This window comes from Equus asinus, chromosome 7, assembly GCF_041296235.1.
Source record: "Equus asinus isolate D_3611 breed Donkey chromosome 7, EquAss-T2T_v2, whole genome shotgun sequence".
NCBI lineage: Eukaryota > Metazoa > Chordata > Mammalia > Perissodactyla > Equidae > Equus > Equus asinus.
Genome location: NC_091796.1, coordinates 36991702 through 37014266, shown reverse-complemented (window position 1 = coordinate 37014266; position 22565 = coordinate 36991702). Strand labels below are relative to the sequence as shown.

The window sequence follows — 22565 nt, the reverse complement described above, 5'->3', positions numbered from 1 at the left end:
CTTGCTCAGCATTAATGCATCTTGATGCCAGTATGGTGATCTGCATATCTTAAAACACAGTCTGTCATTTCTGCGTGGTCTCTATAGTTCAGAGACATTTACCTGAACTGGGGGGAAGACATACATAACCTGCTTGATCATTGAAAATATTAAATCCAGGAAAGTAATATAGTGCTTGTAATCTTTATTCCTTTAGTATAAATTGGTCATATCAGTGCTTTTACCAGTTTGGGGAGTTAGTTAGCTTTTTTCCTTGCTTTACAGTCATTTTTAAACAATTATTGCACAAGTGGTAAAGGTGGAACTAGAAAACAATTCATTTTGGTGTTAGAAAACTGAATTTAAAAATCACCATAATCTTTTTGATGCCAGTTAGAGATAAAGAAGAAATTTTGTTTTGATGAATACCATAGTCTTTTATTCAATGTGATTTCTTTTTTATTGTATATAGGTAACCCTTACTTAATTCATGTTATACCATATGTCATTTTGGATTCCCTTCAAACAGTAATCAAGTCAGGCACTAATCATGCAATGTTATTCTCTCGTAAAGTAAATTTCATGTTTCCTTCAAATGAAACTGGTATGTATTAGGACTTTCTGTATAATAAAGTGACATCATTCAACAACATTATCATGATGCTCTAAGCAGTAGTAGGTTGTTAAAACTTTTTTGGAGCATTGACTTTTGTTACTTAAATGTAAAAATCCAACATTATGATTTGAAAATACTGAAAACATGGAGGAAATTGGAAGCTTATCAGTTGTCGTTTTGTAAACTGTATAGTTCCAAATATATACATTCACTCTAGTGGATAATATTCAGGTTTGTAACATGGGACTGCTGTAGATCCTCATGTCACACTGCTTTTCTTGAATAGCTCTGAAGTAGAAATTTGGGGATCACCAGCATACGTATTGAATTTGAAGCTGTGGTAGAATAGAAGGTCACGGGAAGAGGTCATGGAAACAGAATAGGTTCTAGGACGTTGTCCCTGGGAATATCTGCATTTAGGGATGGGTAAAGAAAGGAAAGTCAGTTAAAGAGATTTCAAAGAATCTGTAAGAAAAAAGCAGAATGAGCCAGTAACACAGAAACTGGGAGAGGAAATCCTTTGAAGAGGAACAGCAAAGAGGATAAAACCCAAAATCCGGTTGTTATATTTAGCAATTAATAGATTAGAGGATATTTTTCAAGTGTAAATAAAGTGACAGGACAAGAAAATCTATTGTATTGGGCCAAAAATTAAACTGGAAATCAGGAAGTATAGACAATGAGAACAGATTAATCTTGTAGAGTTTTGGTAATGAAGGAGAGAAAAGAGGTTTTGGCAGCTTAAGAAGAAAGTGTTTTTTGAGGAGGGCTTTTCTTAGGATGCACTTAGATGAAGGCTTATGGGAAGAAGCCAAAAGCTATTGAGATCATGAGAAGGACAATAATTTATAGGACAGTTGCCTGAATGATAAAGAAGAGGGTGGTCAGGAACACAGATGGAAAAGTTTGTCTTAGAAAGCATTCGTTCATTCATTCATTCATTCATTCAATATTTAGTGAATGCCAAGACCTGAGAGAATGATGTGTTGAGATGGAAGTTGGGGATATTTAACAAGTTCCTCTTGGCCATCTGCTTTTCAGTGAAATAGGATGTCCTTGTCAGATAATTCCAACATCTGTGTCATTTCAGTATTGGCATCTGTAGGGTGTCTTTTCTCATTCAGGTTGGGATTATTCTGGCTCTTGATATAAGTGATTTTTAGTTGTATTCTATTTTGGGTATTATGTTATAGTCTTATGTAAATTATCTATTTTAGCAGACCTTTTCTGACATCACACTGATGAGGATCAAGGCTGCCCCTGCCCCAGGGAGAGAAGCCCAAGGTGCCCTGCCCTACATACTGATCTGTATCATCCTCCAGGAAGCATAAGATGTCCAGACTTAATCTGATCTGATTCTTATCTGAAGTTATAGGACCACCCAATAACCAGATCCCACCTGCACTGATACCATTTAATGACTTTTTACATCATCTTTCCTTTGTCTTGTAAAGAAATAACTCACATACCTATGCCTTATAAATTTAGCTCTAACCCTCAACACATTGCAGCTCTTACTGCCCATGGGTCCTGTCCCCATGCCTGCAGCTCTTACTGCCCATGGGTCCTGTCCCCATGCCTGCAGCTCTTACTGCCCATGGGTCCTGTCCCCATGCCTGCAGCTCTTACTGCCCATGGGTCCTGTCCCCATGCCTGCAGCTCTTACTGCCCATGGGTCCTGTCCCCATGCCTGTGGCTCTTACTGCCCATGGGTCCTGTCCCCATGCGTGCGGCTCTTACTGCCCTTGGGTCCTGTCCCCATGCCTGCAGCTCTTACTGCCCGTGGGTCCCGCCACCATGCCTGCAGCTCTTACTGCCCATGAGTCCTGTTCCCATGCCTGCAGCTCTTACTGCCCATGAGTCCTGTCCCCATGCCTGCAGCTCTTTATTGCCAATGGGTCCTCTCCCCATGCTACTCCATGCTATTCCCTGAATAAAAGAGCTCTACTGCCAGACCTTGAGAGTCCAAGAAATCTTTCTTTCGAAGATCCCTCGACTCACCAAGCCCGCATCAACACCAGGGAGAAAGAAGAGGCTCTACCTTATTACGTTCAGGTGAAGATGGAAGTTCAGGGTCCCCACTCAGCCTTCTTTGACACCCAGAGGGAGGTGGGTACCTCATTACTGCTGAGTGGAGGGTAGAAGTTCACCTCCCTAATAGACCTCTGCTGATACCGCTCTTGGTGAGAAAGGCAGGGGCTTCCCGAATGACCTTTACTCATTATTGCTAAAATTCTTGGCTTTCTACTCAGCTTCCTCTGACACCAGCCCAGCAGGGAGAGACACCTCATTAAAGCTAGATGGGAGTGGAAGTCCAGGCTCCTTATGAGGCTTCTATTGATGATCATGAGGGTGAAGAAAGCAGAGGAGGGAGTCATTATCTTCCTAGGTAATGGGATTAAAGCTCTGGCTCCTCATTCAGTCTTCTCTGATACAATCCCAGTGGACGGGGCAGAGGGACACCTAGAAGTCTAGGCTCCTCCCTTAGCCTTTGCTGATGGATGTAGGGGTGGGGTTGCAGTGTTCTCTGTAGTATTTGGCTAGAATAAAGCAGTCCTTATTTAAAAGTTTTTTCTTTTTGCCAGGTTTCCCCTTTCCTTTTCTTTTAGCTAGTGAGAACAGGCTTCTCTTAGTTTTTTGTTTTTGGGGGGTTTTTGGTCTGTATCCATTGGCATTTCTGGGTTGTTGACTTCTCCAACACCCAGTCCAGGATATATGAGGCAAAAACAAAACTAGGCAACTCACCACTGTTTCTTTCCCCAGGTTGTGAGGCCCCTAGCCAGTCTATCACCTTCTCTCCATCTTTCAGAGTCTTTTCTGTTTGTTTTATATATGGTATCTAGGGTTTTTTTAACTGTACTTAGTGAGAGGAATAGAAAAAATTATGTTTACTCCATCTTGTCTAGATTCAGAAATTCCACTGTGCTTATTTTACTTTTTTCTTTAAAATACTTTTTCTGACTACAAATATTGACTCAATTTTCTGAACACATCCTGTTGTATTTAGATGTATTACCTTAGTCCAAAAGAGGATGTTTTCCCTCTTCCCAGTGCAGACATGGGTGAATTGATTTAGCTAAGACTGATTTTTCAAGAAAAATCACCACTAGACAGAGACTAAATATATAAAGTTGCTGCTTCCTAATGGAATTGCTTAAAACAGTAAAAAAAAATAGAATAGAAATCAGTAGCTTTAACTAGTCTGTTCATTACTTTGGAAGTCTCTGGTAGACCCAATGCTCAATTGTTAAGCTCATGTAGATAAAAACCTAGGTCTCAGGGATTGTTATTTTAAATGTGCCCTCTTGGATTAATTTATTTAGTAGTCAGTAGTGTTAAAATAGTAAGGCAAAACCTAACTCCTTGATTTGAATGACACTATAAAACTTTTCTCTCTGTCTATTTTGGGCCATTTCTCTATAACATTTCTTGAGTGGAGGGTCAAGCAAATAATCTCATTCTTCACCAGTTTTTAAAATATCCTTCTGCTAAACAGTCCACGTAAGCTCAATTATATTAGGAACCAGTGAAGTGAAGTTGTTCATAAAATGCTTTATTACCTTCAGTCTTTGCAGCATTGGCTAAGTTTAGATAATAAACCTGCACATAGAAGTTACTTAATTTTTCTCTGAGCAATAATTTACGTTTGTAAGCAGTAGCCTCAGTCATTTTCAAAGAGGCAAGAAAAGACATGTTTCTTACTACTTTTTTCAGGTTAACCTTAAAAATATTAGATGTGATTCCATTCTATAAGAGCTTTCCTTTTTCACTTTAGTTATGAATACTATTTTATGGAAGTTGTTTGACTTTAACTTAGAATTATTGTATCAGGTCGTATTTTCTATTGCGTTAAAAAGTGCGTACAACTCTGGAGAGAATGCTGTTCCCTAAGGCCATAGCTGATGGTCTGGTAATGTTAAACTGCATTCAGAAATTATGCTGTAAACTTAGCCTTAAATGTGTGCTTGCACAAGGTAGAGGATGGATATCTATTTGAAAGTAGAAGAGAGAAAGCATGGTTGTTTATTTTTTCTCTTCCCCCAATATAAATTCTCAAGCTCTACAGGTAATATTTGCTAATTGTTATTACTTCAGTAGTCAGCCACAATAGAAATGTTATACTGCTCTGAAAATCTAGAATACTGCTTCCTTCTGAAGAAGAAAATGGGTTATTTCACATCTCATATTTTATTTTCTGTATATTTCTTTCCAAAGCAAAAACAGTTGACCAAAAGAGAGAAAAAACAACAACAGCGTATTCTTACGAAGGATGACTTCAAGGGAGGAGACAAAGGAGTGCAATAATATATTACACTTGAATGTAAAGAAGGAGGATGGGCTTTCTCTCACTGATAGGGAGGAGGCGGGGTACTTAGAGGTGATATGCACACTCAAAGTGTGGTCCACCGACCAGCAATCAGCATCACTCAGAAGCTTGTTAGAAATGTAGAATCTTAGGCCCTACCTCAGATCTACTGAATCTATATCTGCTTTCTAGCCAGATTCACAAGTGATTCTCATGTACATTGTTTTTTAAGAAACACTGATCTAATACATCTAGGACTTTATTCCAAATCTCAGCTCTCTGGCAGAGTAACTTGGGTAAGTTGTTAACCATTTTATGCTGCAAATTTATTTGTAAAATGAGACTAATAATAGTACCTTATGTTTTTTTTCTTTTGATGAGAATTAAATACAACAATAGCTTTAAAGCACACACAAGTGCCCTACCCCCTAGTAGAGGTTATACTGAGCCATCCTCAATTTCTGATGATAAGCATTTAATTGTGTGATAGGTGATGGGAGTATCTGACTCTTAGAAGAGAACTCTAATAAAGACTCTGAAGAAGGGTGAGATGGCAAGCACAAAAATTCTAAGAGCTGGAAGACGAACTGTGTGAGGAACGCATAATGCCACTGGATTAATCCTTAGTTTGGAAATGAGAAGATTAAGGGACCTCTTAAACGCAGTTTACATTTTCACTCAGAAATGAATGGTCTTATATAGCAGCAAAAATAGTTCAAGTAGACAAATACAGGAGTATGACAAGAGGGAGGTATCATTTATATTGATATTGATAGTTCATGGAGGCTTTTAATTTAATGACAAGAGTGAATCTCTTCTGCTTAAAAATAGGGAGCAGAATGAGATGACTTCTTTCTAAGGAGCTTTTAGCCTGTTTCTCCTGGCTGGAGCCAGTAGGCCCCAGCTTGGTATGTTTAGCTCTTTTTCATAAAGTATTGTACACACACCTTCATTTATTGGCCTGTCAGAGTCTAGAGAGCTTAGTGTGCAGACTATTTTCAGTGGTCTGTATTGTCAGGAATTTACCCTTTTTGAAATTGGAAATTTTTAAGTGTTAGTCGTTGTTACTGCAGTTCACCTTTTTAAGTAACGTCTGATGAGGGGTGGAGCCTTTTCTTCTACAACTTTTGGCTAGTTCCTGTAACTCAAAAAAGGCTGAATTGATTTAAAGCAGCCTTCCAAATGGAGAAAATACTTCTCCTTCAGGTCTAGCTGAAACATGGCACTTTTTAACAAAAGATAAATTTTTAAGGAGGTTAGAAGCAAGAGAAGATGTATGACTTTCAGTAGAAATGTTTTTGCAACCTTGTCTTTAATGTCTGCCATGAATGCTTGAAAATGTGTATCCTTAGAGTATTATATCAAGAGGAACTAAAGAAATCAAAATCCTGATCAATCTGGGACATTGATAGCCTGCTTTTTAGGATGTCTGCATATGAACTTTTAAATGTGTCCTTACCTTCGAAGTTGGAGAAATAAACCTTGGGTCTCCATTGTGTAGTTGGTTTCCTGAAAAACCTCAAGACTCTAGTGATCTGAAGAGAAGACAGAATCTAAAGCATTTCAGTTTGAAGTCTGTTTCTGCCCCATCTTGTTTTGCAACTCTGCAAGAAACAGGATAGAAATGCATAGAAAACTCTTAAAACCTAGTTAAATACTCTAATTAGATAGATATCTGTCCATGGCTCATGTTTTGTTGCTATTGTTGAAGCAGAATGAGTAGAATCCTGAAGAAACTGGGTGAGGCGTTTGACTTTTTTTTCCCTTTGTAAGTGTCCAGAACACTGAGTTTTCCCTTGTTTGATTTGAAGATTTGTTCCCCTCCCCACCAGACTGCTATCATCAGGAAATTGAGAAACACTATGGTCTTGCACAGAATTTGCCATAAATTTCTTTCTTTAATTAAATGGAAAATTTTAGACTTGTATCAGTGGGTTATACTCCAGCACACATCACAACTTAATGAAAGGGTGTAAGTATTCATATGAAATTCTTGTCCAGCTCTGCTAATCAGTTCATCTTGTTATCAGTTTTTCTTTTACCAGCAATCCATTTTCTATTGCATATTGTTATTGAGTACCAAACTAGATATATAATTTGAACCTCAGTGTTTACCTCAGAAAATGTGTACTTCTTTTTTGAAAGGGGAAAAAAGGAAATGATTTTGAGGTGAGAAATAGGGCATGGTCAGAAACCATGTTTTCTTCAAAATGGGAAAATCTTGTGAGATTAGAACAATTTAAAATTTTTAATGAATCGGTATTTTTAGGCATCCTCTTGGCTAGTTTCAAGACCATATGGTCTGTCTCTGATTTGTTTCACTTCCAAACCCAAAGCTAACATAAAATTCAGTAGGCACTCTTTTACTTTTACTACTTTATTCATTCTACAACATTTTTGAAGAGCCTACTGTGTACTAGAGAGATACCAGGATTAATATAGTCCTAGGATTAATATAGTACTGTGATGAACACACAGGCCACTTTGGGTGATAGTGATATAATCAGATAACTTTAGCTATATGCTATTTACTGTATTAAAGGTGCTTAACTCTGCCTAGGAGGTCAGTGAAAGCTTGGAGGAAGAGTGACATAAAAACTAAGTTTGAAAGGATAAGTAGGAATTTCCTAGGATTAGGGACAGGCAAAACATTCTTAGGAAAATACACAGTATATGCTGTCTTTATAATTATGTACTATGTAGGTGTTGATAGTGGCAGTTTCACTGCCATAGTGAAAATCTTTGAGTTCTGTATTTCCCTGGGAGTCTTGTGACTAATGGATTGCATTAGAGTTGGAGCCACATGATCAGCTCTTTTTACCTCAGGGTGACCATGAGTAAAACATCTCTTTTTGTCCAGAAGCTTCTTTCTTTTATTGAAAATAGCGTAAAGTTCATCTACCAAAACAGTGGGGAAATGGTGAACACCTAAGTATATTAAACTTGTTTTCTGGCAAGGGTTACCCATAGCCTCCTCAACTCTCAGTCTTTAACTCCTGTGGCCTCTGTAGCATTGGACACAGTTGACTGCATCTTTTTGTTGATTGTTTTGCCCTGCCTGCCTTTTACATGTTGTTGTTACACTGGCCCTCTTCTCTTCTCTTGGTTTGAACATTTCTTTCTCCAAGAGGCTTCGCCTGGTTCCTTAGTTATGTAGGTCCCCTTAGGAGGTGCTCACATAGCACTATATAATGTTCTTGCCATTACTTTCATCATTCGTTATTGTAAGTATGTGTTTGGTTACCTGCCTTCCTCGCTGTATGGTAAGTTCCCTGCAGGAGACAGTGTTGGTCTTGTTCATCATTGTATGTCTAGCATCTAGCACAATCTCAGATGTTAATGTACTCAGTAAATGTATTTAGTCAATAAATTTTTATTGAGAACCTATTATATAAGCTAAGGAATTCAGCAGTATACAAAACTGACAAACATTCCTGCCTTTATGGAGCTTGTTTTTTGAATGAAAGAAAGAATGAATGAACAAAACTACATACTCCCTGGACAGTGTTACACACTTTCTTGTCTTCAGTCACCACATATAAAGTGATTAACTCTCAAACTCTATTTCTACTGAGACTTCTTTTCTGAATTCCAGGCCCAGGGATCCAAGTGTGCCTTATTGACCATCTGGACTAAATATTCCTTCCCAAGCATCTCCAACTCAGTGTGTCTAAATTTGCACTCCCTCCCCCCAAACTTTTTCTTTATTCTGCATTTTCTGCCTTGGTAAATGCAACTGTGCATCTCGTCATCTATCTCATCACCCAATTCATAAGTTGACAGTGTCTGAAATTTCCCTTTTTAACCCCCTCTCCTGTAATTCCTACCATTATTACTTCAATCCAGGCCCCCCCTTATCTCTTGCTTAGACTGTTATAGCAATTTTCTAACTGGTTGCCTTGATTCTAGTCTCAAGCCCTTCAATCCATCCTTCACATTCCTACCAAAAGTATCTTTATAAATGCGAAACGGCCGTAAGACATCAATGAGTTATATAGAAATAAAATCCAAACAACTTAGTGTGACATTCAAGATGTGGCCACTGCTCGTCTCTGTAACCTCTTCACTCACTCTAACCCTACTCAAGACCAGTTAACCATCTATGCTGTACTACCTGCAGTCCCATTAACTTGTTTGTTGGCTTTATTTCTCCATGCTTAAGCTTCTGATGATCTCTCAGCCGAGGGTACTCCCCACCCTACCTACCCAGTGAATCTATATACTCCTTTTCCAGAATTCATTCGTGGGGTCACATCTTCTCTGGAGTCTGTCTTGACTTCTCCCCATGTGGTCAGAGTGACCACTCACCCTCATTTTTTAAATCTCCGCTGCACCCTGTGTTTAAATGTCTCTCATAGAACATGTTATCTTTATTTGTTTAAATCTCTTTCTCTCAGCCCCTTGATGTCTTTTTTTCCCAGCTTTATTGAAATATATTTGACATACAACATTGTGTAAGTTTAAGGTGTACAATGTGATGATTTGGTATGTGTGTATATTGTGAAATGATTAGCACAATAAGGTTAGGTAACATGTACGTTACTTCACATGGTTAGCTTTGTGTGTGTGTTTGTGTGTGTACGTGGTGAGAACATTTAAGATCTACTCTTTTAGCAACTTTCAAGTGCACAAGACTGTATTGTTAACTATAGTCACCATGCTTTACATTAGGTTCTCCAGAACTTACTTGTCTTAAAACTGGAAGTTTGTATCCTTTGACCACCATCACCCCTTTCCCCAACCCCCCAGCCATTAGCAACCATCAGTCTACTCTCTGTTTCTATGAGTTCTGTTTTTTTAGGTTCCACATATAAGTGAGATCATACAGTATTTGTCTTTCTCTGACTTATTTCGCTTAGCATAATGCCCTCAAGTTTCATCCATGTAGTTGCAAATGAGACTTCCTTCTTTTCTAAGGCCGAATAATATTCCTGTGTGTGTGTGTGTGTGTGCGCGCGCGTGGGTGTGCTTGTGTGTGTATGCCACTTTTTTTTTTTTAATCCATTCGTCTGTTGACGGACACTTAGGTTGTTTCCGTGTCTTGGCTATTGTAAATAATGCTGCATTGAACATTAGGGTATAGATATCTCTTTAAGATAGCAATTTCATTTCCTTCGGATATATACCCAGAAGTGAGATTGCTGGATCATGTGGTAGTTCTGTTTTTAAAACTTTTTGAGGAATCTCTGTACTGTTTTCCATAATGGCTGCGCCAACTTACATTCCCATCAGCAGTACACAAAGCTTCCCTTTTCTCCATCCTCGCCAGCACTTATCTCTTGTCCCCTCGATGTCTTTTTAAAAAATCTGTTGAATATGTGCTTTGTGCTCTGCACTATGCTAAGTGCTTTTCATTTATTATCTCATTTATATTCATAGTTGCCCTGTGAGGTGGGAGGTAGGTATTATTATCCCCAGATGAGAATGTCATAGAAGTTATTTGTCCGAAGTTACTTTATTACTAAGTACCAGAATTAAGATTTGAGCCAAGAATGTTGGATGACACTTAAGTCTGTGCTTTTATGCACTCTACACAACTGCCTTTGTTAAATGACTGGAAGAACCTTGACAGGCCTTTTTTACATGGTCTTTTGCTGCCTTGAATGTGCCTATTCTTGGCTCAAAGGACTGGTTCCAGGTAGTATATAATCAGCTCATACTAACAGTTTGTTACCTGACTTAATGACCTTGCATACATAGAGTTGTAGAGAGCTCTTAGGAGTCTGACCTGATGCTTAGGGTTCTGCTTCTCCCATGATAACTTAGAGTGGAATGAGAAAGACAAGAAGAGACTGAATAATAGTAGAAAGAAGAAAACACACACACAAAAAAACCAAAATGAGCAAAAACCAAAACCAGAAAAGGTTTTTCATAACTTTTTATTATGACAATTTTCAAATATATAAAAAAGTTGACAGAATACTGCAATGAACCACCATATACCTGCTACCTGGATTCCATAGTTGTTGACATTTTGCTATATTTTCTTTGCCTCCTCTCATATATATATGTATATAAATATATATATTTATTTATAAATATTCATATATTTGTTTTTATTTACATTATGAATTTATAGAAATAAATATATAAATTTATGAAGATATAAATAAATTTGTTTACGTACATATATAAAAATTTATTTCCTCACTTTTTTTCTGAACCACTTTAAAGTCAAAGGTGTCATGTCACCCCTAAATACTTCACACTTGTCTCATAAGAATAGAAACCTTTTTCTTTATAAACCACTTTAAGATTCCTAAGAAAATAAGCAGTAATTCCATAAACAACTGTTATTAAGTCCATATTCCACTTTCTGTAATTGTCCCAAGAATGTCTTTTATGACTATATTTCTGCCTGAGCCAATGGGTTGCATTTGGTTGTATCTTTGATTTCTTAATCTAGAATAGGCCCCTCACCCCACTCTTTTCCCCTATAACATTGACTTTTTGAAGATTTCAGGCCAAGTGCTTTGCAAAATCTCTCACATTCCCGATTTGGCTGATTTTTTCCTTGTAGTATAATTTAACTTGTTCCTTTATTTCTTCTAATTCCTGTGAAATGGGAGTTCGGTTTACAGATTTGATTAGATTCATTTAGCAAGAATATTTCATAGGTCATGTTGCCTACGTCATACATTAGGGGATACATAGCTTCTGGGTTTTCCACTATTAATAATCCTAAATTAATCACTTTGTTTGGGTGATGACTACCAGATTTCACCATTTAAAGGTACATTTTCTTCTTTGCTGCAAGTAAGTAATCTTGACACCTTATGAATATCTTATTTATTAGCCTTTCACTTGCTGGTTTCAGTATCTATTAATGATCCTTATCTGAATTAGTTATTACACTGGGGATTGTAAAATGGAGATTTTTAAAATTTGACCATTTCTTCTAAGTAATTAGCATTCTTCTGTAAAGAAGGGCTTCCCTTTTTTCCCCTTGAACTCTTCTCTTTCTTTTTGAAGTATCATTATGAACTGGTAGATTTTTGTTTATTCAGTTTACTATTAATTAGAGTCATTCTTTTTGATGCTCAAATTGTCCCAAATTTGGTTAATGAGAGTCCCCTTCAGGGTTGCTCCTATTCCTTATGACAAGCCCCCATCCATTTGTCTTTGAACACTTTCTTGCATTATAGTATAACAAGATATTTCAAGCTCACTTTGTATTTTCCCTACCCTAAAATGGGAATCAGCTGTTTTTCCAAGGACTCTTGGTTCCAAAAAGGAATTTTTAAAAAAATTTAATGATTCTTCATTTTCTTCTCTCATGCAGACCTCCCTTCATTTGGCTCTTTATTACATCAAGATTACTAAGTACCAGATCCAAGTATTCCAGATATCCAAGGCAAGGATGGGGGGGTGGGGTGGATCTCTGCTACATCATAGGAATTCTTCCAGCTTAAGACAATTACTTGCTACTTTGGCAGCCTGCTAGTAGGATATCCTGTCTTCTGGTCCTTCTCCCTCTGCCTCTGACTTTTCTTTCACACAGGATTTTTATTCTTTTATCTCCCTATTCATTCTGCTTTGATCTTTAGTTTTATTTTTCTTTATAACGCATTTTGAAGTAAGGCCTTAAGCTTTGCAAAATGACCATTTCCAGCAGCCATTTCAGCTAATTAATTTGATGTCTAGGTTTTGATGTGATCTTGCTTAATATTAATTTATATTTATTTATGTTATTTATGTTTCTTTGTTGAGGTCATGATGACTGCCATTTCTCTCATTAACAGTGTGTTGACACTAGTGTGCTAACACCACTGTGTTAGATTCACATCATGATTTGGTATACACCTTCCCTTAGGATTTTCTACATCTGTTGCATTCTTTTCTGTCATTTGGCCAGCGCTGAGTTAAATACGTCTTCTTCCTTACTATACTTCCTCCCTCAAAATGCTCACAGTTTACTAGCATAAATCTCTTTCTTCAGTTGAAGGGTTTAAGTTTCACTGTGCTAGAGAAGAAGGCATCTGTTTTGCATGGACATATATTTTGGATTTTCCATGAAAAAGGGAGCATTTCAAACTCTGGTGAATCAAGACAGCTATAAAAATTAATAAAAATAGGACTGCCTGTTTTTATATTCTGCCACATAACATGTGTTTAAATGAATTTGCCTATAATTTGTCTTCAAATGCTGACATTTAACTCTTAGGCTGTATAATTGTGCTGGCTTTTTCAAGAGTAAAATTCATATACTGCATCCAGGCTAATATGTTCACCTACTATAAACATTACTGCCTATGGTAACAACTAGAATAAAAAATTCTTTTTATATACATCATAGCTGGCAGAGACTCCTGGGACCACCACAAATCATTGTCTTTTGGAGCTTGCTGACAAAAAGCATGGAAATGTAAAACCAGCCTAGTCTGATATAGAGTGACTTTGAAAACATATTAGTTTATTTAGATCACTGTTCATTCTATTGTTGTTGTTTTTACGATGTTGAATATTTTACAAGCTCTTCTAATTAATGTGTTCTTTAAGCTTAGTAACTAACCTATCTTTTCACTGTGAACCAGCTCCTCTTCTACAAGCCATCTCTGGCCCCGGTTTTTTTTTTTTGTTAAAGGTTAATAATGAGAATAATGAAGCAATTGGTTATTTATGCAGTCATGATTGGCAAAAGTTATTAGAACAGGAATCTGCCCAGAAGCAATGATTAGGTCATGAAAATGTTAAGGAATCCTGAAACCAGTCACCATTTTTGACATTTAAAACATATTATTCCCACTCTTAATCATGATGACCTGTTATAAAAGTATTTATACAGAGTATCTCATTGGGCAGTAATTTTTATATCAACAGCATACATAATTAAATGTGAGGGGGAGATTCAGAAATGATCTGAGAGAAAAATGGGTTTGGGGAGGGAATTACCACAATGAGAAGTAAGGAACAGAATTCCCTCTTGCATAGAACCTTTTTTCTCCCAGATACGTGCTCTGTTCAGTTTAGTGTCTTCACCTTGAGCACTTTGCACTTTTGAGGAGCTGTGGGAGAGAGTGCTGTAGGATAGGTTGCTGTGTTATTCATACTAGATTGTAAAATATGTAGGGAGGAATATGGGCAGAAAATTTCCTGATGATGGTTCTATTAATGAAACATTGACTTAACTGACTGACATTATGCAAAAACAAACAAACAAGACAAAAATCTAATTATAATCCCTTATGTTTAATATAGTTAGAACTTTCTATGTATATTGGGCAGTAATTATTTTTACCAGAACAGTAATTCACATTCAATAAAATTCACGCCTTTAAAGTTTATGATTCAGTGGTTTTGAGTATATTCCCAAAGCTTTGCAAACACAACCATCTAATTCCAGAGCATGTTCATTACCTCCCCCACAAAGCTCAGTGTATCCGTTAGCAGCTTCTTTCTGTTTCCCTCCCCCAGCCCCTGGCATCCACTAACGTACTTTGTCTGGATTTACCTATTCTGGACATTTCTTTTTTTCCCTTTAGCTTTTCTTATATAATAGGTATTTCAGAAAACTAGAGAAGAGGACAGAAGGTGGACATGGATGAATATCACTCTTATTTGTGATCTGGTATACTTAGAACTAAGTATTCTTTCCCCTGGCTCATTGGAAGAAGTATTTAAAAAAACAAAACAGGGCCAGCCCCGGTAGCTTAGTTGTTAAGTTCAGCACACTCTGCTTCAGCAGAACCAGGTTCAGTTGCTAGGCACGGACCTACACTATTTGTTAGTGGCTGTGCTGTGCTGGTGGCCCACATACTAGAAAATAGAGGAAGATTGGCACAGATATTATTCAGAGTGAATCTTCCTCAGCAAAAAAATTAAAAATAATAAAAAAAAGAAAACAAAAACTTCATATAAATGAAATAATATAATGTGACCTTTTATGCCTGGCTTCTTTAGCACAGTGTATTCAAGGTGCATCCATATTGTAGCATGTAGCAATACTTTGTTTCTTTTTATGGCTGAGTAATATTCCATTGTATAGATATACCACATTTTGTTTATCCATTTATCACTTGTGGACACTTAGGTTGTGTTCACTTTTTCACTATTATGAATAATGCAGCTCTAACTATGCATGTACAAGTATTTGCATGGACATATATTTTCAGTTCTCTTGGGTGTATGCCTAGGAGTGGAATTGCTGGGTCATATGGTAACTCTATGTCACTGTTAATTTGTTTTCCAAAGCAGCATTTTATATTCCCATCAGCTATGTAGGAGGGTTCTAATTTCTCCACATCCTTGTCAGTGCTTGTTTATAGTCAGTCATTTTGATGATAGCCATCCTAGTAGAAACAAAGTGGTACTGCATTATTCTTTTGATTTGCATTTCCTTGATGGCTCATGGTGTTGGGCATTTTTTCTTGTGCTGCTTGGCCATATGTATATTTTTGGGGGCAAAATGTCTATTCAAGTCGTTTGCCCATCCTTAATTAGGTCAATAGTTTTTTATTGTTGAGTCATGTAAGGTCTTTATATATTCTGGGTACCAATCCCTTAGCATATATATGATTTGCAAATATTTTCTCTCACTCTGGAGGTTGTCTTTTCAATTTCTTTATATGTCCTTTGAAGCAAAGTTTTTAATTTTAAAGTCCAGGTTATTTATTTGTTCTTTAGTTGCTGTGCTTTTGGATGATCATTGCCTAATCCAAAGTCACAAAGAGTTACTTTTGTGAGCTTTATAGTTTTAGCTTCATTTTCAGTTACTGTTTGTATATGATGTGAGGTGGGGGTCCAACTTCCATTCTTTTGCTTGTGTTGCTATTTGTTTTTATTTATTCAAATTCAGAGATTTGAGGGAGAAATTTCTCTTCAAATGGGATGACCATTGCTACTTTCCTTGTGAATTATTGTTTCATGATTTTGGGGGGGATTTATGTACTGTGTTGTGCTGAAGACTACACTTACCTGCCCTTTCACCAAATATGATTGCATTTCTGTCTCTATTTTGTTTATTAGAATCTGAAAAACAGCACTTATGGATGCAGTTTGAGTCCATTTATTAGTTTTTTTCCCTTAATTTACAATCTTACCTCTTCAGCTACAGTATAGAGAATGCCAAGAACTTCTAAGCCTCTATCAGAAATATCTATCAGACCAGCAAGAGAAGCTCACCATGTCTCTCTCAGAACTGGGTGCTGCTAGAATGCAGGAACAACAGGTAAGCATCTTCTTACCTTTTCTTTAATGGATCAGCAAGGTGTCAGAAGAGTCATTTGCCTTTTACTTAAATTGTCTCACAGTATATAATATTAGCTTAAAATATGCAAATACAGCATGTGATTGAATTTGTGTCTCTTACTTCACTCTTCTATTTTCCTTTCCTGTTCCTGGGACCCAGAGGTCAGGAATAACTACTTGAAGCAGGCTGTGGGTCAGTAGGGAAGCTCCTGGTTGTATGAAAGCACAGCAGGAATGGTAAAGAAAACTCACTGCTCTGTTGCTTAATGAAGGTCAGGTGGGCTGTTTGTTACTCATTGTCCTTGCAGAAAACACTAATAAGCCTTTCCTAATTAATGTTTACATTTTTGGTATAATAAAAGTAACTCGGTGATTAGTAAAAGCTTTAATTTGAGAAAATGGGAATATTTTACATGATTTTTATATGTGTATTAATTACATAAATATATATTAGAGTGTTTGTATATAAACCCTTATATACATATCAAGTGGTATATATTAGATAATTACATGAATGTTCAGAACCCCGCCAGTCGTGATGTGAAACAAGCTCTAAATACTGACTTCTTGCCCTCTAGCAAGTGATGCTTAATATCTTTTTCATATTCACATGAGTTTAAATCTTTAAATGGATGAAGACAAACCTTATGTATTAAAAAATTGTAGGAAAAAACCGAATAGTAGGGTCAAAGTCATTCATATTAAGTATTAGAGCAAGAATAATGTACCAAAGTGTTATCCTCCCCCTTTGAATAGCATCAGGTCCTGAATGTTTTTTTGCAAACCTTCTGAAAAACACTATTGCTGTTCCACCTAGAGACAACTGTCTCAGATGGGTTTAGAAGTTTTGGCCAAGAAAACTTCAGTTTTGAGCCTAAAGTTTGGTAATAGGAAAAGGAAAAAAGAAAAAATAGTCATTTTGCTAGAAGGTGATATAGCTTAGAATTTTAACATATCCTTTTGTTTTTTATCACAACATTTATAACAAATGGCCAAAGTATGAATGGTTTGTTTGTATTCTAATTTGAAATACTTTCTTTTGTTCTGTTTTCTCGAAACCTAGACTATAAAATGAGGCAAGGAAGGTGGCATCTAATGATTATTTATCTGGATTTTCCCTGCCACTTTGAAAACAGTACAGGGAAGTTTTAAGGTGATCCTTGCCTATTGCTCTCTTGAGTGGGCTAGAGAAAGTTTTAACATGAAGATCATATTTCTGACCTTTATTTTTGCATTTCCACTTCCTCATTCTGCATGACAGGTGTGTGAGAGGGCACAAAAATGGAGGGCAAGCTATTTGGCAAGGGTATGGGAGGGGAAGCAGAAGGGTCTTTGAATTGCCAGTGTAGAGTCTTATGACCTTAAAGATATAAACTGAGAGTCAAGAAATAGTCACTAAGGGGGCTCTAAGACATTAGATAAGGAGATCTAACCCTTTTTCTATTTACCTCTGAAATTGGGGGAAAATAAAATTTTCTCAGGTATTAATGTTTTATGTTTAAGCTAGGGATTCTTGGAAGTTTTCACTAGAGACCAATCATAGTTTTAACACTGCCTCTCTTAACCTTAACCTTGAGGGGCAAAACTGTAAAGATCACAAATACTAGAATGAAAATGTTGGCCGAGTGTATCGAGAGAGTTTACCCTTAAAAAGAGATATTTCTGAATTTTTATTTTAACTTAATAATGAGAAAATTTTTAAGCCATGTTGTCAGGAAGTGCCTGGTGGTCAAATATATCTTATATAATATATATATACAATGAAAACCAAGTTGAGAGTTAAAGGCCACTTGTAGGCGCTGCCATTTGAACCTAGAGAAAGAAAATGTTTCGTTTTGAATACCAAGTGGAGATTATCACCTTGTTTCCTGTGTTATCTGGTTTGTTCTTTGTGATAGGCTTCTCTTAGCTGAGCAAAGGTAAACATGTTCTCTTCTTTCCTCGTGGAAATTGGGTAAATTTAGCCAACAAGTCTACTTCCTGTCAGGAAGGGCATCATTGTGAAAACTCTGAGACCCTAAATGAGGATGCAGTGAGGTAAATGTCCTCTTTATGTGCTCACAAATAGACTGTGCCCATCTCTATTATAGCACCTTCCTTGTTCTTTTGTAATCATTATTTATTCATCTATCTCCCTCAGCAAGCTTTTTTCACAACAGTCATCCTGTTGCATTGGTCTTTGTACACTCAGAGCCTAACCCTAATAGGGTTTGGCTTAATAAATATTGAATTTTTATTTGTACTTAACAAATTTATTTGTGATACATACTGTGTGCCAGGTACTGTTCTAAGCTCTTAACACATATTAAATCATTTATGCCTCACAATAACTCACTGAAGTTATTATCCCCGTTTTACAGACGAGGAATCCCAAACAGAGAGAATGAGTGACTTGCCCAGGTCATACAGCTAGCAAGCTGGTAAATCAGGATATGAACCCAACTGGTCAGGCTCCATAGTTTCTTGGAGAAAGACAAGAAAAACTTGAGATAATTAAAGAATGTTGAAAATTCACTTTAGATGTTCTAGTTTCTATGACTAACCTTCTTTGGCTCTTAATATGACATACAGGTTTTTGAAAATCAGAGCACAAATAAACTAGAGATGATAGAAAACTCTCTTTATTTGTTTTTCCTGTAGTAGCCACAATGTCAGGTAAACATAAATTTTTATTTGTTCTCAGAATAAGTTTTATTGAAAACTCATCTCCAGATTTTGTGATGGAGATTGCAGCAGTTCATTTTCATGAGGTGTCCATTTGACTTTGAGAGCCTTTTTCTGTTTCTTCTTTGCATTGGTTGCCATCTGGCTTACATGGCATATTTTAAGGTTTGCTTATAGTTTTATTAAATCTGCAGTTCTCCAGAAGAATGCCCTAGCTCATGATTTTCTTTTTTAACCTCTGCCATTTCCTTGAAAAGAAATTGTTGCATTTACAAGGTGAGTTTTTTTCTTGTTTTTCTCCATTCTTTTTATTGCTTTGTTTCAAAGATGAATGAATTCATTTTGTATTTTATTCAGCATTACTCATTCATCATTGTGGATTCTAGAAAAGTCCTTGTTCCATTTAGATTGAGACATTTCATTGATGTGTGCCTGTTACTCCATTTCCTTATCTTAAGAAATAGTGCCTACCCACAGTATAACCTTGGTCGTGGATGTGAGAGGATCTAGTAACCATAGTTTTGGCCAATGTACATTTTACAGTATGGCTTTTCTTGTCACAGTCGAGTGTTATTTCTTTTTTGTGAATCTGAACTTAAACAATGTCACCTCAAACTTATATACTTATAACTTCTATTTTAGTCTTATTTGACAGGCTATACCATTTTAGAAGTGTTACAGTATTTCCTCAGTACTCTTTATATTAAGAGAAATCTTAGGCAGCATTTTGAATAGGTTCTCCTACTGTAGTTAAAAAATGTTGGTATGAAAGCCTACCTTACTATTTTCTTTAACTCTTCATTTTTTTGGCAAGTAGATAAGAAAGGTAGATTTGGAATCTTCTTGAGATTTCTCCCTTTTCAATAAAATGGATAAAATCATCATCACTTTTTAGCCATGGGCAATGAATATTAATGAATCTCTGATGTTCTGATCTGGCAAAAGGCCTTTTATGGAAACTTTTCCATTTTTCCCGTGATAACTTATACCATGTTTCTTAATTTATGTCTGGGTCATGGACTGGACAGAATCTGAAATACACTAAAGATAAATCATTGCTGACTACATGTTTAATGTTTCTTGGTCGTTTCTATTATTATTGTCTCTATAGTTGTGTTAAAAGAGTTTTGTAGTGCTTAGGGCCACAATGTCATGTGACTAATTTTTATTCTGTGATTATTTTCATGTATTCTTTTGGTTAAATTTTTTGTTGCAACTACCACATATAGTTGTATGATAATAGAACTCCTTACCATTTTAATTCTAATTTTATTTCTGCATTTTAATATGTATTTAATATGTAATGTTTAATTCTATTTAATACTAAGCTATCTTTGAGCTTGTTATAAGAAGCCCCAATTTTATTGGTTAAGCCCACCTAGATAATCTCCTTTTTACTATGTAACACAACATAGTCAAGGGAGTAAAACCATTTCACAAGGGGTCAAAGGTCATGAGAGTCAAGGTAAAATTCTATCTACTATACTGCAGCTTTATAGTAAATTTTGAAATTAGAAAGAATAATCTTCCACTTTGCACTTCTTTCTCAAAATTGCTCTGGCCATTCCTATTCCTTTGCATTTCCATACAAATTTTAGGATCACCTTATCAATTTCTGCAATAAAGAAGTTATCAAAATCTGCTGGAAATATGATAGAGATTGCAACAAATATATAGATCAATTTGGGAAGAACTGCCATTTTTACAACATTGGGTCTTGCAATCCATGAACATGGAATGTGTTTTCATTTATTTAGATCTTTAATTTCTCTTGGCAATGTTTTGCTTTTTTCAGTGTACAAATCTTGCACTGATTTTATTAAATGTACTCATTTTTGAATTGTTCATTGGTAGTAAACAGAAATAAAATTGATTTTTACATGTCGTTCTTGTATTCTGCATAAGAAGGATTCAATACACCGTTGCTGGCATTGAAGATGGAGAGGGCTAGGAGCTGAGAATGGTCTCTGACCAACAGCAGGAAACTGGGGACTTAAGTCTTAGAACCACGAGGAGCTGTGTTTTGTCAACAACCTGAACAAGCTTGGAAGTATATGCTTCCTCACATATTCCAAATTAGAGCCAGGCCAGCTGACACCTTGATTTCAGTCTTTTTTTTTTTTTTTTTTTTGAGGAAGATTAGCCCTGAGCTAACATCTGCTGCCAATCCTCCTCTTTTTGCTGAGGAAGACTGGTCCTGAGCTAACATCCGTGCCCATCTTCCTCTACCTTATACATGGGACCCCTACCACAGCATGGCTTTTGCCAAGCAGTGCTGTGTCTGCACCTGGGACGCGGACCAGCAAACCCTGGGCCGCCGAGAAGCGGAACGTGCAAACTTAAACTGCTGTCCCACCGGGCCGGCCCCTGATTTCAGTCTTGTGAGAAACTAAACAGAGAACCTAGCTAAACCTGCCTGGACTTCTAATCTACAGAACTGTGAGCTGATGAATCTGTGTTATTTTAAACTGCTATGTTTGTGGTAATTTGTTATGCAGAAGTAGAAAAGCAATATATACAATATTCACAACAGTGTAGTACTGCCATAATAATGGACTTACGGGCAGATAAGTCAATGGAACAGAATTGTTAATTCAGAAGTAAACGCTTAACAATTAGGGTCAATGATTTTCAACTAAAGTGCTAAGGCAATTCAATGGGGGAGAGAATAATCTTTTCAACAAGCATTGATGGGACAATTGGACACTTGCAGAAAAGAGAAATTTAAACCCTTCATACCATGCATAAAAATTAACCTCAAATTATTCTGACATTTAGGACATCTTCTTTGAAACCTAAACTCAGATATTGATTTTTCTTGGGACTAGTTTTTTTTTCTTTAGGTGCAGTGTTTTTTATCCCTATTACAGTGACCACCTGAACTTGAACACTGATCACAATATATCACTTACTCTTATGTAATTAAATAGTAACCAGAAGTATTACCTTTTATGGGACAAAAAATCCTTAATAAGAAAAAAATTGTTGTGAATGTTCTAAGATTGAAGTAACCACAAGATCAAAAGATCCCAGAATAGTGCCTGAAGCTTTGCTTTTTGGAGCCCTATTACGACCATTTCAAAATATCCAGGTATCTTGCTGGTAAATTTAGTGTGCTTGTAGGACTGCTTCCCAAATCCACTGTAATAGCTGTACCCTTAAGTCAATAAACAACGCTAGTCAATAAAATATACACTTTTAATAGCCGAGGAAAAAAAGAATGAGAAATGCCACCCTTAACAGATGGGTGAACCTTATTAAATCTAGTATTATATCAGATATGTTGCAAAGACTCTCTGTTCAAGGAAAGTTAATATTAAAAGTGTTTGTAGGATTTATTTTGACACAGATTTATTTGAAGTGTAGTCCAATGATATTAATTGCAATGCTAATGAGGGTCTGGGGTCTAAGCAAACTTCTATTGACTGCATATGGGATCCTGTGCATGAATTTTGAATCCTAAGGTGATTGTCCCTATTTAATTTCTGTGTCACTGTGAACTGTAAGAATTGGGCTACAACACAAAGACACATCCTGATGTAAACGATAGATTTTATGGACTTTAGGTAATAATAGTGCTTCGGTACTGGTTAATCAGTCGTAACAAATGTACTACACTAATGGAAGATGTTAAAAATCAGGGAAACCATGAGGGGGAAAAAGGGAACTGTCCTATCTGCTCAACTTTTAAACCTAAAACTGCTCTAAAAAAGTCTATTAATTAAAATAATACGATGAAAATAAAGTACAGGGTATAAGTTACTCTAAAGTTATTTGCTACCAAAAATGTTTTATATTCTAAGTAAACTACAT

General features: G+C 36.4%; 1 protein-coding gene across 11 annotated transcripts in view; it reads left to right on the top strand.

Moving 5' to 3' along the window:
• Window positions 1–22565, top strand: part of KIAA1328 (KIAA1328 ortholog) — a 337652-nt gene that overhangs the window by 114912 nt on the left and 200175 nt on the right. For all 11 annotated transcript variants that reach the window (XR_011504452.1, XM_044774592.2, XM_044774590.2 and 8 more), the window contains one exon: window positions 15941–16068. Coding sequence is in view for 10 of the 11 variants with exons in the window: in XM_044774592.2 (XP_044630527.1) it covers window positions 15941–16068 (128 nt within the window). In the remaining variant the exon portion in view is untranslated. The remainder of the gene's footprint in view (window positions 1–15940; window positions 16069–22565) is intronic.